The 17,410-nt window shown below is 40.3% G+C and overlaps 1 protein-coding gene across 1 annotated transcript; it reads left to right on the top strand.

Moving 5' to 3' along the window:
- The first annotated feature begins 4,759 nt into the window (after nt 1-4,759).
- On the top strand, nt 4,760-16,517 carry hnrnpl (heterogeneous nuclear ribonucleoprotein L). The gene is made up of 14 exons (XM_084941513.1): nt 4,760-5,078; nt 5,528-5,646; nt 6,002-6,239; nt 7,901-7,988; nt 8,105-8,199; nt 8,287-8,359; nt 13,068-13,103; nt 13,376-13,444; nt 13,573-13,823; nt 14,595-14,716; nt 14,831-15,032; nt 15,706-15,763; nt 15,881-15,976; nt 16,098-16,517. The coding sequence occupies exons 1-14, from the start codon at nt 4,917-4,919 to the stop codon at nt 16,154-16,156; spliced, it is 1,668 nt and encodes a 555-aa protein (XP_084797639.1). The 5' UTR covers nt 4,760-4,916; the 3' UTR covers nt 16,157-16,517.
- The last annotated feature ends 893 nt before the right edge of the window (nt 16,518-17,410 follow it).

Genomic DNA, 17,410 nt, shown 5'->3' with positions numbered 1-17,410 from the left:
AACTGTTGTTGGGATTTGATAGTGGATTGCATGGTATGTGTTTACTTTATTTATTTGAATATTTTACACTAAAGGAAATGTGTTTATCTTGTTACTGTATATCTTTATTTTTCTGTCTTGTAACTGTCCTAAACACTGGACTCCTGTTGAGAGTTATATTATTGCTGCAACAAAATCTTACTTGCGATGATCCAAGGCAAGGGTTCTCATTGTGTAGCCTGCAGGCAAGGGACCACAGTAATGTTTCGTGCAGTCTGTGAGTGCTACGAGAACAGTGTGCAAAATTGTACATTTTATCCATAGCTCAACAACAGCCTCAAATATTTAATGCACATCCATTTGATGTGAGAAGTTTTAATTAATAGGTGAAACGTGCACATTTAAACTGATTTGTTTCTCACATCTGTAACCAGATAAACATAAAAAAGACAGAAGAATAAATCATATTTTCTTGTGTGTCTGTGTGAGTGATATTATGAAATGACAAAAGTGGAAATAATATTTTCAAAGCAAATACAGAATGCCTGAGATTTTCATAGAATTATCTTCCAGGTCAGTAATAAGGACATATCTACCATAAGCTGGTAGATATTGGTACATAGAAAAATTGCCAGAAATGAGCAAATAAGTGTTTAATCCTCAAAATTCCCCAGTGGAAACTGTACTTGGTGTTTCACACCCTGTTTGAATTCTACTGAAATCATATGGTATTCAGCAGGCCCTAAAATTCTAATAAAACCTCAGACATAACAAGACATAATATATATCACACCATGTCATTATTCATTTGTCAAGAACTAAAGCAGAACAAAGAAGCATTTGGAAGTGCATCCGTGCTACTTTTATAAGAAGAAGAGATTAAATAACACCTAAGTGCTGTTAATCAGATACACTTGATTAATCTTCATCAATAATCTTAGTTGCTGCCCATCAGTTTGGCAAGGGTTACATGGACAATTCGAAGTCCATCATTATTATTAAGATTATTCACAAGTGAAAATTATTTAAGAGAGTTGCCAATCTTCCGAGGACTGGACGTCTCATCAAATTCACCCCAGGGTCATCCCATGGAGTCCTCAGTTACTATAATAAACCCCCAGTTAGCATTCTTTTATATTAGCTTAAAACCTGTCTGTCTTGCCTGGAATTATTTCAGAGCTTAGAGGCAAAATCCATGTGTGTGTGTGTGTGTGTGTGTGTGTGTGTGTGTGTGTGTGTGTGTGAGAGCATCTCCCTAAACCCACCTGCACAGAAGGAGCATATGGTGACAACTTTGAATGTGCAGTGAAGGTCAGGAGGCTCCTCCTGGTGGCTGAAGAGTGTGGTGTTGGAGGCAGGGCAGTTATAACTGTGTTCTCTCGGTGTGACGCGCTGAGAGCAGTTGGGTTGTCTGAACAGATTTGTCTGATGTCCACTCGCAGCTGTTCCAGGAGTGCCGGAGACACTGCCCTGTGAAATGGTGAAACACAGATTGTATCATTTTGGAAATAGAAAAAAAAAAACCTGTTGTTTTATTTTCTAATGTTTCTAATTAAACCCACGGTTTTGTAGGCAGAGGACAGTTACAGGCACCATCATTTACAGTAACGTTTGGATTGATGTCATCAGGGGGCGTTGCTCTTGAAACACTGGCAGCTTAGCCCAGCCCTGTAATTGTTTGGATTTTCACTTGATAAAAATACCTTTTTAAAGATGTTTAGTATATTTGATAGTAAAATCAGGTCAAACTGTCTCACAGCTCCTGCTTTTACTGTGTTATAATTAAACTGTGTCATCTCTGTCTTATCTGTTCTCCTCTTCTTCCCCTTTCCTGCTCTCCTGGTGTCTCATCAGTCTGCTGCACTCTTAATCAGCTCTGCACTCTCCTCCTGTTCACTCTCCTGTCCTGGTTGCAAAAAGAAAGCATCACCCTGAGCCAACCTATGCAAATCTCTCATACTTTAAATCTGAAAGGAAAACAGTAAGTACTTTAATACTCACTCTCAAGCATCAATAATCTGGAGAATGCTGCCAATGCACTGAAAGCATACTTGGAGAGAACAAAATGCACAGTGGAATATTATCAGTCATGGATTAGCCTCCCCAGCTTCCAATACTCACAGCTCCTTCATTGCTGACCATTTTGAGTCAGAATAAATGAATATTAAGACAATTAGGCTGCATAACACTATATCCACACAAGTGTTTTATAATTACAAATACGTGCCATAAGTATGATACATGCGATTAGCAAAGATCCATTTTCATGGTCTTAGTGGACGCACGTTATGTATAATACATAACAGTAATATTACAGATGAATCTGATGTTTTCACAGTGATTGGCTGAATATGCTCCATGGATGCATATTTCCATGAATGATATGGTTCGGTTTTCTCCCATAACATTAACGTGGTGTGGTTTGCTGCAGTACAATTCTAATTCTAATTGCATTTTTGTTGTAACCCACACCTAATTTGTTTTTATTTTGTTATCCTCCTTCATTCACTTTATTTTGCTGTCTCTGTTTTTCTGATGAGGACGTTAATTTGCAACCGAACATCCTAAGATATTAATGAAGGAAACGCTCTTTTCAATTCACACATCTTTTCATTCCAAATCCAAGACCTTAACTGGTGAAAAGGGCAAATTTAACCCTTCCACTAATATATTTTATAATTGCTTGATTATTTCTATTCATTTTTTCATTAATGTGCTGAATTTAACTGTTGCTGCTGGACTTAGAGTATTGTTTTTTTCCCTTAGGGCATCTTTGTATGTAAAAGCAGAGAATGTGAGTCCTGTAGCTCAGATAAATGTCTCCATTTCACAACACAGTTTACTGTTGCTGAACTTTCAACAGTGACCACTATGGCTACAACATTCACACATCTGGAACTTCTAGTACTGAACATGTGAATTATTTTGATTGATTATTTAGATAGATGCTTACACTGATATTGGCCCAAGACCACAGGTGAAAACATCCCAAATCAACACGTTCTCACTCCCAACTCGTCAAATGTGTGACGCATGGTCAGGCTTCCTCTGACGAGTTGGGAGTGAGAACGTGTTGACTGAGCAGCTCTCTCTGCAGCTGGATCCTCAACTTCCTGTCTGACAGACAACAAGTGGCCAGACTGGGCAGCGCATCACCTCATCCCCCTTCATAATGAACACTGGTGCTCCACAGGGGTGTGCACTGAGCCCTCTCCTGTACTCACTCTACACCTATGACTGCACGGCAACTAGCAACTCCAACATCATTGTGAAGTTTGCGGACGACACAACAGTGGTGGGTCTTATCACCAAAATGATGAGACGGCTCACAGAGAGGAGGTCAACACCCTGACACACTGGTGCCAAGAGAACCATCTCACCCTCAACGTCATAAAGACAAAGGAGTTGATAGTGGACTTCCGGAGGTGCAGAGAAGCACGTACCTCCATCACCATCAACGGTGCTGCTGTGGAGAGAGTGAGCAGCTTCCGTTTCCTAGGTGTATGTACATGTGGTGGAGGATCTCACATGGTCAGTTCAAACATCAAAACAGTGAAGTGACTCTTTCTCAGGAGACTGAAGAGATTCGGCATGAGCCCCCGCATCCTCAGGACCTTCTACCACGGTGCCATTGAGAGCATCCTCACTGGATGCATCACCGCGTGGTATGGCAACAGCACCGCTTACAACCGCAAAGTTCTCCAGCGAGTGGTGCGGTGTGCTGAAAGGATAATTGGAGGTGAGCTGTCCTCCCTCCAGGACATCTACAGGAAGCGGTGCAAGGATGATCAAAGACTCCACCCACCCCAGTCATAAACTGTTCAAACTACCTCCATCTGCCTGATGGAGGTACTGCAGTATCTGGTCCCAAACTAGGAGACTGAGGGACAGCTTTTTCCATCAGGCCACCAGACTGCTGAACAGTGACACTTCATAGGCACCTCACTCTCACTTACCGGAACTTCAACACTATGCCTATTTTCCATATATGTATATATGCGCAGACCAATGACTGTTTTCTACAGTCATTGGCGCAGACACACACACACACACACACACACACACACACACACACACACACACACACACACACACACACACATAAATATTTGTCATATATATTAGTAATGTGCATACATCCTTAAAGTTGTACATGTATTTATTCCTATAATTCTCACATTCCTGCCCTTATATTTGGCTTGTTTCTTATGTTTCTTGTATTTTTGCACACCACTGTTGCTTGTGAAGCTTGCACACAAGAATCTCACTCACATGTGCTGTACCAGTGTACCAGTAATGTGACGTGACAATAAAAGTGATTTGATTTGATTTGGCAGGAGGGGCCACTGGTGGGTAGGCAGCAAATTTGGGGGGTTGGCCAGTGCCCCCTTGTATAATAGAATATCTATTTGATGGAGACAATCATCTTTCTGGTCTTGCTCTTGTTCAATCACCATTATTTCATAATATTAAATATGTGCTGGAAGCAAGAAGTGATGTGAAATTACAACTCTTTAGGCTCAAGTTTCTAAATGTTCTGTTTTTCACTGTTTTTTGATTGTAGATTAAAATCAAACTAAATTAAAGCGTTTTTCATACAATCATTGGTTCTAAAACATGAACAAAGGGATCAACTCCACCTCCTGTCATGACATTAATAATTGACAGGCAAAAGTGACCAATAGGAACATGCTAAGCGCGAGCCACTTTGTTGTTGCATTCAAAGGTCATCATGGGAAAAAGAAGCTTCATAGCACATTAGTCGAAACGACATTTTTTTAAAATGTCGAACGGACATTCACAGAGAGAAAAATGTTTAGTCATTCGAATCATCGTCTCACATGCAGAATAAAATATCACTTTTTATGGGAAAAGGAAGTCTCCGGTCTTACACCGTGGAAGTCTAGAGTGGTTTATTGAAAATAGAGCCGTTGCTGATGGTTATGGAAATACCATCCCGTTTTTTCCCACGTATCTGGAATGCAGCAGTAGGCCGGCACAGGGGACAGGACAACATGGCTGCTTCTGCGGGCCGATACTACGGAGAAGGTGGCAGAGCAACGAAAAGACAGAAAACTGAAGACGGAGGAATGACAACGGTAAGTGTTTCCTTCTGACTCCGGTAGTTGGTGTTTTAGTATGCTTAAATGGGCTAGTTTTGTTTATCTAAGAAACAAATATACTTTGTAGCAAAAGTAGTGCTTGTCTCACCGCTAGCCAAAATTAAGTAGCTAACTAGCTAGCCAAACCAAACAAGCCAATGGTATGGTCAGATTTCGTTTAAACAACAGTAATTGCATGTTTATTGTGTAATATGAAATAGCTGTTTAATGACACGCAGTTTCACTGTGTGTACAGATAGAAGACACGTTTTAGTTTCAGTGTTGCAAAAAAACTCAGTTTAATGTCAGTTTCTAACGCAAATCCCCAGTGCAGTTATTGTTAAAGGGCTGATTGACACAGATTGGCTGTTTTTGTGTTGTTTATGTCTCAGCAAACATTATCTTGCGTTTCCTCTTTTTTTTTTTTTTTTAAATTAAAAAAATAGGAGAGCTACGATGACCCTCACAAACCGCTCCCCTCCCCGGTGGTGCATATCAGGGGTTTGGTGGACGGTGTCATGGAGGCTGACCTGGTGGAAGCCCTGCAAGAGTTTGGCACCATCAGGTAAAAGCTGAACACACTTAAAATGAAGCTTCTCTATCGTGTTTGTTGCATTCAGTGGACTGAGATTGGTGAACATGTCTGATGTCAACCATACACTGCCGTATGTTCCACAGAATATTAACAACTAACAAAAAAAAAGGTATTGAGCTGATTTAAATGTTGGTTCTTGTTAATTTCATATTCCCTAACTCAATTTATAACACTAGTTTAGGTTTGATAAGTTATAGGCAAAGTAAGTTTACTTGTAACTAAATTCAAGTTGTGTAGTTTTAAAATTAATAGGCTGATTGTGCCTTTATTCATTAAACATGGTTCAGTGTGGGAACTATAAATCTTTCTCTTGCTTAATGTCTAGTTTTGTGGTTATGATGCCCAAGAAGCGGCAGGCCCTGGTGGAGTATGAGGACATGAACGGCTCCTGCAATGCTGTTACTTATGCAGCAGAGAACCAGGTTTACATTGCAGGTCACCCTGCCTTCATCAACTACTCAACTAGTCAGAAGATTTCCCGACCAGGAGACTCGGATGACACTCGGAGCGTCAACAATGTTCTGCTGCTCACAATTATAAACCCCATCTATCCCATTACCACGGTAATGTAAAAACATCTTCTTATAATTTATTATTGTATATTCCCACAGATCATTCAGTGAATTCATTGTTAGATATCAGGTATCTGATAATGCTAGTCAGATAATCCATTGAAAATCCCCAAAAGTTGATTCTGTTCATCTGGACGCAGCGTTTTCAGTGGGAGAAACGTTTCGTCATTCATCCAAGTGACTTCTTCAGTCTCAGCTGACTGCAGGTTTCTCCAATCTTATAAACACTACATTTGCATAATGACTGAAACTATCACCAATGAAGGAACAATGGGCTGGGAGGTCAGTTCCTTGATTATTAATATGCAAATTCTCATGACCACTGATTAACAACCACTGATCAATGCCCATGAGTCCCATTCACAGAGGTTGAGAATCGCTGCAATCACAGCATTGTAAGATGGCGAAAGATGTACCCTTAGGCCCCCTCCTTGATTCAGAGATCGTCTTTCCCTTTTCATGTAAATGGCCTCCTTGACTCTGCGCTCAAACCAGCGTTCCTCCCTGTCCAGGATGTTACATCCTCATCATTGAAAGAGTGTCCACTGGCCTGTAGGTGTAAATAAACTGCAGAGTCCTGGCCTGACGAGGTAGCTCTTCTGTGTTGTGCCATCCGCTTCAAAGGAGATTGTTTGGTTTCCCCGATGTATAAATCATGGCAATCGTCTTGGTATTTAACAGCGTACACTATATTACTATATTTGTGTCGGGGGACCTGATCCTTGGGGTGGACTAATTTTTGGCGCGGCGTGTTTTGGGGTTTGAAAGCCACGGCGATGCGGTGTTTAGAAAAAATGCGTTTCAGCTGTTCTGATACTCCTGACACATATGGGATCACTACAGGGTTTTGCTTAGGTAACTGTTGTCCTTCTCGCCTGGATCAGCTGGAGCCAAAATCATTGAAAATGTTACAAGAAGCACACAGTGGAAAAGTCCAATTTCATGGCCTGAAGTAATGGAAATCAGGGTTGTAAAATTATAAAAATATTTCTTTATTTATTAACTAATGCAGTTAACCTTGCATTAATGTAATGTTTCTGCTCTAGATGTTGCCTCATGGTCGCTGCTGACCAGTCTACAGCTGTATATGGTAGCTGTGCTGGTTAGTTTCCTTGCCTGTATCCTACAGACCCAATCAGAACTTCACATCATTCCATCTTAAAGAATGTTAACTATCCCCAGCTTAGTGAAAACAGTTTGTATTGTAATGTTTAAAAAAAACAAACATCAGAAAGAGATATGTGAAATAGTTATATTAACGTTCCTGAAATGTATTTTCCAATTAGATTATTTTATATGATTCCAGCTGCTCTAATGAAAGTACTTGTTGTGCTGTGATCTATTCCTTATACATCTCATTAAATACTGAGATATATGTCGTATGTTCTTATCCACCCTAAAAATACCTGTATGAGTTTTGTCTCATACATCTGGCCCTGCTTCACTGCTTTTCTTTGCTGGTCTCTACAATACTCGTCACTACTATCATCAGTATCTTTTCCCCTTTGATGTCGTTTAAAAAATCTAGTTCTTTGATTTTGGGTAAGAGCTTTCAAAGCACTGTGTGTTTGTGTTTTAATGGTGAAATGTATGTTGTCACATAAAGTATTCTCACGATAGTGATGTATCAATCTGTCTGTGTAACCCTACAGGATGTACTCTACACTATTTGTAACAACTGTGGCCCTGTACAGAGGATTGTCATCTTCAGAAAAAACGGTGTTCAGGCCATGGTCGAATATCCTTTTAGATCATGTTCTTTTTTACTACTCCCACTCAGAAACATCAGTATGTTTCTACATGAGCATTTAAACCTTTATGCAGTCAGACCTCCCCTTAACTCACTGCTTCCACATTTGATTCGGTCCAAAGTGCCCAGAGGGCTAAAGCCTCTCTTAACGGGGCAGACATCTACTCTGGCTGTTGCACCCTAAAGATTGAATATGCCAAGGTAAGTGTCTAACCACCCTTTGTAGCTCGGCTGTTAATATCAGGTGCTTGTGAGAAGAAAATCATTTTCACCTTGCCATCCTTATAGCCAGCGCGCCTCAATGTCTTCAAGAATGACCAGGACACATGGGACTACACAAATCCCAACCTGAGTGGCCAAGGTAACGTGTAGCCCCTGCCTGTCCCTCCCTCTTTTTTTTCTTTCTCTTTTCCTCTCATGGCATTGTATGGGATGGTTAGGGTTCTCTGCCTCCAGGGGTATTGCCTTTGATCACAGACGAATGGTTTCTTTGACCATGCAGCTCAGCCCTGTCAGAGGCAGTATTCCTGCGATGCCTTCACAGTCTTCGTGCATTTTCTCGCCACACAGCAGGCACAATGTAAGGGCATGAGGAGCAACCTCCAGGGCAGCTGACATTAATTATAGGTTCGTGCATGTGAAAAGCCCATCGCACTAATCACAGCAGCATAAGCAGGCACACCATTCTTCACATAGGTTCACATTCCCTGTAGAGCATGTCACAGGTGCACAATCTCACATCTCTGCCAACTGTAATCCAGTGAACACAGCAGAGGCTGTTACACCAGTTAACCTTAAAAACATAGTGGAGATTTTGTCAGAAATAAATCAGGCTTCCTGCTTTCCAACTGAGTGTCCTTGTTGGACCTGTAGAAGGCATGTGATGATGGGTTTCAAATGTTGGCCAGACTTTGCAGGCTGGAAGGTTGTTGGGTGTTAGCATTGACAGCAGAGACAGTATGTGTCATATAGGGCTGTGCGATATGACCAAAATCTCATATCCTGATATAAAACATTTATCGTGGCGACAACGATATTTATCACAAAAATATTACATTTTCTGTCAATTCTGTGAATCTCGCTCAACTCGACTTGCGTGAAGTGTTTTCAGCTCGGCGTCGTGTACCTGGAGTTGAGTGTTACATAAGTTGAAACGGACGCAATTTTTCTTTGTGAGTATTTATTACACGGCGTGCTGCAGGGAAAAGCCTGTTCTAAGGTTTGTTTTTTTTAGCACCTGACGGCTCTTTTTAGCTTCTCATCCGTAAACACTCTGCATACTATTTCACGTGATTCACTGTATTTTGAAAAATCTCAACAGGATCTTGAGCTTTATTGTGAAAGGTTTATGTAGAAAATAAGCAAGCGGACGGCGGAGCCATGCGATGGTTTTACCGTTGTTGTTGCTAACAACAACGCATAAAAACAGTCGCATGTCCGTCCATAGTGTAGAGAAAGAGAGAACTTTAAGAAGTTCTACAGTGACCATCAAAACGATGAGAAAATATTGCCATAAACAGTTTATTTTGTGACACCACGAAACAAACGATAGCGTAAAATGAAACGATAGACGTTTTCATATCGTGATATCGAACAGTCCTAGTGTCATAGTATGAGACTTAATTTTTTAATTAATTTTCGATGAATGGTTTTCACACGTGTCAAGTATATGATCACTTTTAACAAAAAAAACCAAAGTGAAAGTTAACAATATGGAAAGTGATGTGAGCTTAAAGATGGGTTAAATGCCGATTTCATGTGTTATAATCTTGGTGGAACCCAAGATAATTAGCATTTCATGAAATAAATCAAATAAATAGTAAAGCTCCAAAGTTCAGTGTTCCTAATGTGTTTTGCGTACCTTGAGTATTGACGAAATGTTAGGACCAGCTCTAGCAAAATTGGTGTAGAATGAAAATGGCTACCTTTTTGGGTAATTATATAAGATTTTTCATGCTTAAACATGAGTGTTGCTGCACTGCCAAGTCTGTGACCAGTTTAATACTCTTGGCTGTTCAGATGTCACGGTAGCTGGAAAAAGACAATTCACCTTGATCACAAAGACCCTACTGCTGCTGTTTGTTCATTTGTTGTTTTTTTGTTTGTTTTTTTTAAACCTGATCACAGGCACATGCTTTACTTTGGTGCAGTTGTCTGATGGAGAATTTATATTTTTCACTAGACACTGTAAAAGGTGTAGTTACTTGTCTGACACACAGCCAGAACCACAACATGTACATTGCAAGTTTCATACAGGTTTTTGACATCATGTCCTCGTAAGAAAGTTTTTGATATTGCATAGCTTGCACTGCCTTACGACCTAGAGGTACTCCTTGTGTCCTCACGGTGCAGAATCATACAGGCTTACCTCAACCTCTAAGCAGACACAACGGCTTCTACAGCTACAGCATAACAGCAACCACAACTAATGTAAATCTGCTTTATGGCATACTGTACGTCGGACACAGTGGGGCATCAAATACCGGAACACAACCTCAACTCGGTACTCCCTTATTCCAAGCTCATCACCACCACCTGACATGGGAATCCATTTCATTTTTGATGGTGGGCAGTAGCCACCATTTTCATATTGAGGGACAGAAATACTCGAAGGCCATGCGAACAGACACCCCGCATATCCACTACAGACTGATGTTGTAGATTGATAAGCATCTACTACCATCACTTTACCACTACAGTACATGCCATCTGCAGAGCTCCGAGGAGTCCCCACTTTGACACAACACATTGATGATGAGGGTGGGGGTCAGCTGTGTGGCCATAGCGACCACACCTCCCAACTGTTGGGATGTGCTTACCCTAACACAACCACAGGAAGCAACAAAGGAGTTTTCAGACACACTCAGCCTGACCAGGGAACAGATGACATCACATATGGGGGCGGTATACAAAAAAGAGGCCATGCTAATACTCCTCATCTCTACCTTCCTGTGCCGAACACCACATGACAACACAGCGATCCGAATATCCAAGGCAACATACAGCTGAACTGCTATGACAGCACATCATATTTCTAGTGACTTATTGTCAAGCTTTGCAAGTGGCTGACAGCTATTAAACCAAATAAACGACATCAAGTGAGTGCCATTTTTACACAAGAAGAAATATCCATGGGGGGGCCCATGAAGACACAAGCATCAGACACCTATCAAGCATACAAGCACAGAGGCAAACAGATTACAGGTCTTTCCCAAAGCTTTCTGCATTTATGGACTCTGTTTTTTTTGGGTTTTTTTTTTTGTTTGTTTTTGTTTTTCCCTGTACCTTCCTTCCCATTTCCCTCCTCCTCTTTGTGCTATTCTTGTGTTGTTTCTGCATTGTTTTCATTTTTCCTTTTTTTTTTTTTTTTGCACTGGACCATAGTGATGCCTTTAACGCCTCCCGTGTGATGCAGGTTTGGCTCAGTGTGTCTGTGGACTGACAGCCCACTCAATCGGTGCATATGTCCTGCTTTATGGTCAGAGCACGGTAAGCTGGAAATGAGCCTCTAATAGCACAATTTCCAAAAACAGAGCGGCAGCAAGTCAAAACCCAACATGGACGCATGGAAGTACTTTTCTCTCTGGTGGTGGAGATGCAAGGAAGGAAGGAAAGAAGAAAGAAAAGACAAGAAGAGGGAGAATGAGTTGAGGCTGGAGTCAGAGATTGGCGAGTAGCATCCTTGCTGAAGACTGCCCCCTTTCTTCTCACTGTGTCCCATGCTCCATGTATGGTGCTGTAAGTACTGAAATAAATGAATAATCTAACTTCATGGTTAACAGTTCAAAAGTATTGTGGGGAGAAATCGCATACTGTTGATTTAAATTGGGAGATGGAGATGTCTTTTATGTAATAGTCACGTAATTCATTTTAAAGAGTACAATTATAGGTTGCTGCAGTCCAACACATGAACCAAGCAGTCTTTGATCTTTGATCTTGACCTGTGTGTGTGTGTAGAGTTGTTTTTTGGATGAGAGGTTAAAAGTCTTCACAAAACTTCACAAAGTCCAGTCGATTTCAAAGCATTTTAGACTGTAGTATGAGATAAAAATTTCAAATGTGAGTCACAAGGCAGATCTTTAACTTCTTTTTTTTTTTTTTTATATATATGTGAAATTTGGTTATCATGCATAATGACACAACAACATGGGAAATGGTTTGTAAGGATGTATTGGAACCAAGTTTTTCTTTTCTTTTTTTTTAAATCAAATAGAGAGAGAGAGAGAGAGAGAGAGAGAGAGAGATTGATGCTTATATTTTTGGAAAATAAGACTTGACATCTGGTGACTCCTTCCAGATTTCTCAACTCGCATTGCTAGTTTTAATATTTCCGTCAGGCCAATGTAGCTGTCCAACATGGCCAACACTGATTGTGAAACTGTCCTTGACACTAGGATTATGGGTGTGCTTGAGTGCTGTGCCAGATGTTCTGATGTTTAGGTTTAAATGCACCATTGAAAGCATTTTAAATAGAGGTTCCACATGAAGACCTTCATTTGCAGCCTGTAAATAAACAAACAGGTGGCGGAAATGATTGTTTACCACGGATGATGTGCACATAGTGACAAAATTATTACTGAGAACTTGATGGTTTAGATAAGTAATTGCATAGGGAGTAAAGAAGTTCTACCCTAACCTTACAGAGAAGGTGCCTGCTAAACAGATACTGGTTTAGGAGTTTAATTTACTGAGTTTTGGTGAACTGAGCTGAAGGAAAGCCTTTGAACAAAAATAAATCTGTTCGTACTTTTTGTTGAAGTTAAATGAGCCGACGTCGCTGGTTTAATTTTTCACCATGTTATTAGTTTCAGTGCTTGATGTTTTTTCACTCCTCATGTTATATCTGTGTCCTGGCTTGTAATAAATGTATACTGATATTCAAATAGTTTTCAATAAAACAGCAGGTGCTGCTCTTAGCACATTGCGTATTTTACTCTTTGATTTTCTGTTTTAATGTCTCTATTCCAAACAACTGAGCATGTGATGAAATGTGTTTATACAGTGTTGCCAGATTGCTACTTTTTTTCATGTTTTATTGGATTTGACGTGTGTCATGTGTACCTGCACAGATGCTGATGGTGAAGGCAATTGGAACAATTCACAAGGTGTGTGCGCTTGTAGTAGAATGGCAGATGTAAGACTTTAAAATTTGAACGCTATCTTTCAAAGTCACTGTGGAAAAAGAAAATCTCCATTATGTCACCTGTAAAACCTGCTGACTGTTTGAACACTTTTTAAAGATTTCAGGCCCTTCAGTTGCATGCCATTCACAAACATGTCCCTTAGCATGTTGTAGCCCATGCAAGGTACCTTTGAGACACGTGGTAAAGAAGCTGTTTGATGGGCAACTTTTTTTTTTTTTTTTAATCTATTATAGATCCCAATGCCAATCCTAACAAACGGCAGAGGCAGCCTGCTCTTCTGGGCGATCACCCACCTGATTATGGTAAACATCGCATAATCAAATTAGTGTGACATGTAGAAAAATGGACACTGCTCAAAATCTGTTACAATTGTGTTTTTTTTGTTTTGCTTGTTTGTTTTGTTTTTTGTTTTTTTTTTCCCCATCTTAAGGTGGACCACAGGGAGGTTATCATGGCTACAACGATGACAGCTATGGCCCCCCTCCTCCCCATCGCATGGGGCCAGGCATGGGTGGGCGTGGTCGGGGTAACCAGCGCTACGGTCCTGGATATGGACCGCCACCGCCTGAGTACGGTCCTCACGCTGACTCTCCAGTTCTTATGGTATATGGCCTGGAGCCCTCTAAGATCAATGCTGACAAGGTCTTCAACATCTTTTGCCTGTATGGCAATGTAGAGAGGGTAAGTGAAAGCTGACTGAAGCATCAAGTCATTGTTTTGCTGTTAGACCCCATAAGTGAAGGACATTTATAATATTTTGCCATCTTTCCAACAACTGAAAGGGGCGCAAAGAAGATTTGCAGACACGTGACCGCTTAGCACGCGATACTAACTTGTCAGCCATTTTGGTCGTGTACTAATCTTGAAACATTTTTTGAATATGATCACTTGAGAACAAGGCGATGCAGAATTTTGAAACTGATATATAAACTGATATATCCTTCTAGCTGTATCTGCTAGGAGGCCGAGGGGTAGCACTGAATGCCGCCAGTGTTTGGTTTTTTTGTTTGTTTTTTGTTTTTTTCCACTGAGGGCCAAATTCCAGTTTCCCCAGATGATCTTTCTTGGATAAAGCTTTCATTTCTGTAATGGTAGGTAACACCTTACCTGCTAAGAGGGACACATCGCTTGTTATCCAAAGCCAGCCAGCTGGCTAGTCTTTTTGTGCTTGATTGCTAACATTGCTAACAATAGCAAAAAAAAGCCTGTTGGTTGTTGATGTTAGTGGGCTCCATTTCTAAGCTACTATGTGATGGTGTAGCTCACTGTTGATGCTGGAAGTGGGAGAAAGACAAGTCCATCCTTCAGACAATCTGAAGGTCTTTTTTGTTTGTTTTGAAAGGTAAAGTCCCATTGCAAGGAGGTGTCGGCACAAAAGTCATCATAAAAAGTTCATGTTTAAATACTGTGTGTACTGCTGGGTAATATTGTTTTGGTCTATTTTTCTTTCAGGTCAAGTTCATGAAGAGTAAACCTGGAGCAGCAATGGTGGAGATGGGAGACTGTTACTCTGTGGACAGGGCCATTACTCATCTGAACAATAACTTCCTTTTTGGACAGAAACTCAATGTTTGGTAAGAACAGCTCTCTGAAACAATTTAGAAACATCAGCACAGACTTTTAGAGATAAATTTCTTCCTTAAAAAAAAACAAAACAGATGCAAGACCTCTGGCCTTATTTCTTTCAGTGTGTCCAAGCAACAGGCTATTGTGCCAGGACAGTGCTACCAGTTAGAGGACAACACAAGCAGCTTTAAAGATTTCCATGGATCACGCAACAACCGCTTCACCTCACCAGAGCAGGCGGCTAAAAACCGAATCCAGCATCCAAGCAACGTCTTACACTTCTTTAATGCACAACCCGACATCTCTGCTGAGATCTTTAATCAGGTTAAAAAAAAAAAAAAAAAAAGCAACAAAGGTTGCTATCTGTGATGGCCAAAAGCATCCATCCAGTGTTAGTGTTGCCAACTTAGTGAGTTTTCAGACCCCTTAGCGACTTTTTTTTCTAAAAAGCGACTAGCGACAAATCTGGCGACTTTTTCTGGTGTTATTGGAGACTTATGATGACTTTTTCACGTGAAAGCACGTATCACTGACAAGCGGCAGGTAGTCCTCACGCACCAGTCGCCCCGAGCTGATGTCAGAGCAGGAGATATTCCCCTATAAAAATGTTCTTTTACTGTTACTTTTTGTGGATCAAAAGGTTTAAAACAAGTTAAAAAGACACACACACACCAAAACAGTAACTCCACCAGAGTGCCTATTTCGGGTCACTTTTGCAGGTCCCAAATCCGGATAAAGGAGGAGGGTTGGAATTATTTTTTTAGGGTGTTTTTTTTTTTTTTTTAAACTCACTTTATGTCTCTTCCACAATGTTATTTCTCTCTCCTACAGCGTCTGTTACACTTACATCGGTAGGACCAATTATGCAAATTAGGCGATGATGTCATTTAGCGACTTATAGCAACTCTTAGGACAGCCAATAGCGATTTTCCTTGCTGAGGAGTTGGCAACACTGCATTCATCTCACATTTTCACTGAAACGCGTTTCTGTGCTCAGGTCTGTGATGAACTTGGAATCAAGAGGCCCACAAGTGTGAAACTTTTCACTGGAAAGAGTGAGTAATATATTGCCACTAAAGTTATTATCTCATTATTTGGTTGTGCTGTTGTGTACTAACTGCTTTTTAATACAAAAGTGTTATTCAGCATGGTAATGTCATGTGATTTGACAGGTGAGCGCAGTTCATCTGGCCTGCTTGAGTGGGAATCCATCAATGATGCCATGGAAGCACTAGCTATGATGAACCATTATCAGATGAAAAACCCTAGTAAGTATTTAACATGTAGATCAACAAGCCAACGTGGTTCTTGGTATGGTGTACATTTGAACCCTTAATGACATTTTCTACATTTTATGATGAAAGTTTTCTTCTGGCTTCTATATTCTAGGTGGGCCTTACCCTTATACACTGAAGCTGTGTTTCTCGACTACACACCATGCCAACTAAATCTTCCTTGAAACCATTTGTAATGTTTTCTGTCTTTGGATAGAGTATACTGCAGTTCTGTTTCACGTACCATTAAAGCTGTGTTGACAATAATTAGGATTAACGTGATTTAGAAAATGTTACTTAAATTATAATTTTTTTTAAATAATTTATTTTACTTTTACCATGTTCTTCAACTTGTTGTTTATTTTGTATGTTCACAACACTACGTTTGATCGCCCCCCCCACCTTCTGTCTTTTGGTTATTAAATAAAGCCAACAGTAACCATAATGTTGCTAATAATTTAACCAGTGTCACATAATCAGAGATTGTTGTATTATTTCTTCAAATCCATTCTTGAAAATAAAATGCATTCTGTCAGATCAGTTTTATTCATATTGCTCCAGTTCAAACTTACAGTGTAAAGCACCTTGAGATGACTCTAAGTCAAATACCCTACAATATTATAGAGAAAACTACAACAATCAGACTATTTCTTGTAGCCAAGCCCTTGATGATATTGGGAAGGAAGAAATCCCTTTTAACAGGAAGAAACACCTGGCAGGGGATTGTAGGGAGGGGATAGTTGTCATAACATCAAATATACAAGCACTTGTATAAAATGAAGAGATATGGGTATAAATTGGATTAATCCTGTTCTGTGTGTGGACCTGACCCAAGTGGATGATTAAAGAGTCTGATAGCAGTGGGAAGGAATGACTTCCTGTAATGTTCCCTCAGACAGCTAGGTTGAAGGAACCTAGTGCATCCTTCTTACTGCCTGTCCTATCTGCCCTGCAGGTGGGCAAAGTTGCTACTCAGAGCTGTGTACCTGAGACCATATAGGAATATCCACTCTCACTGACAACAGAAAAAACAATCAGCTTTTAGCTCACAAGGATTATTTACTGACATCATTTTTGAACTTTGAGCATAGGTAATATGAACATTCATTATTATAACTTTTTATACATCTCAAGAAATAGGTATAGAAAAATATACCCTGCGATTTGTTCAATGCAAACCTATTTCTATTGTCCTTATAAGATTATTCCCCAGAGTTATTCTCCTATTAAAAAAATAAATAAAAATATGTTGTAGAAGAATCAGTTTTCCTGTTACCACTGTGAGAGAGACGAATCTTAATGCAAAGTACATCGTTCCCACTGGAGATTTTCGCTATGTGACCTCTCATCATCCCAGTGAAGCTGAGTTTGAAAACTGTCACGTCTGTGCATGAAGTGGAGTACACACACACACACACACACACATAT

The sequence above is a fragment of the Perissodus microlepis genome, chromosome 10 (assembly GCF_051167445.1).
Source record: "Perissodus microlepis isolate ML-2025 ecotype Zambia chromosome 10, ASM5116744v1, whole genome shotgun sequence".
Lineage (NCBI taxonomy): Eukaryota > Metazoa > Chordata > Actinopteri > Cichliformes > Cichlidae > Perissodus > Perissodus microlepis.
This window is presented reverse-complemented; position numbering and strand designations above follow the sequence as displayed.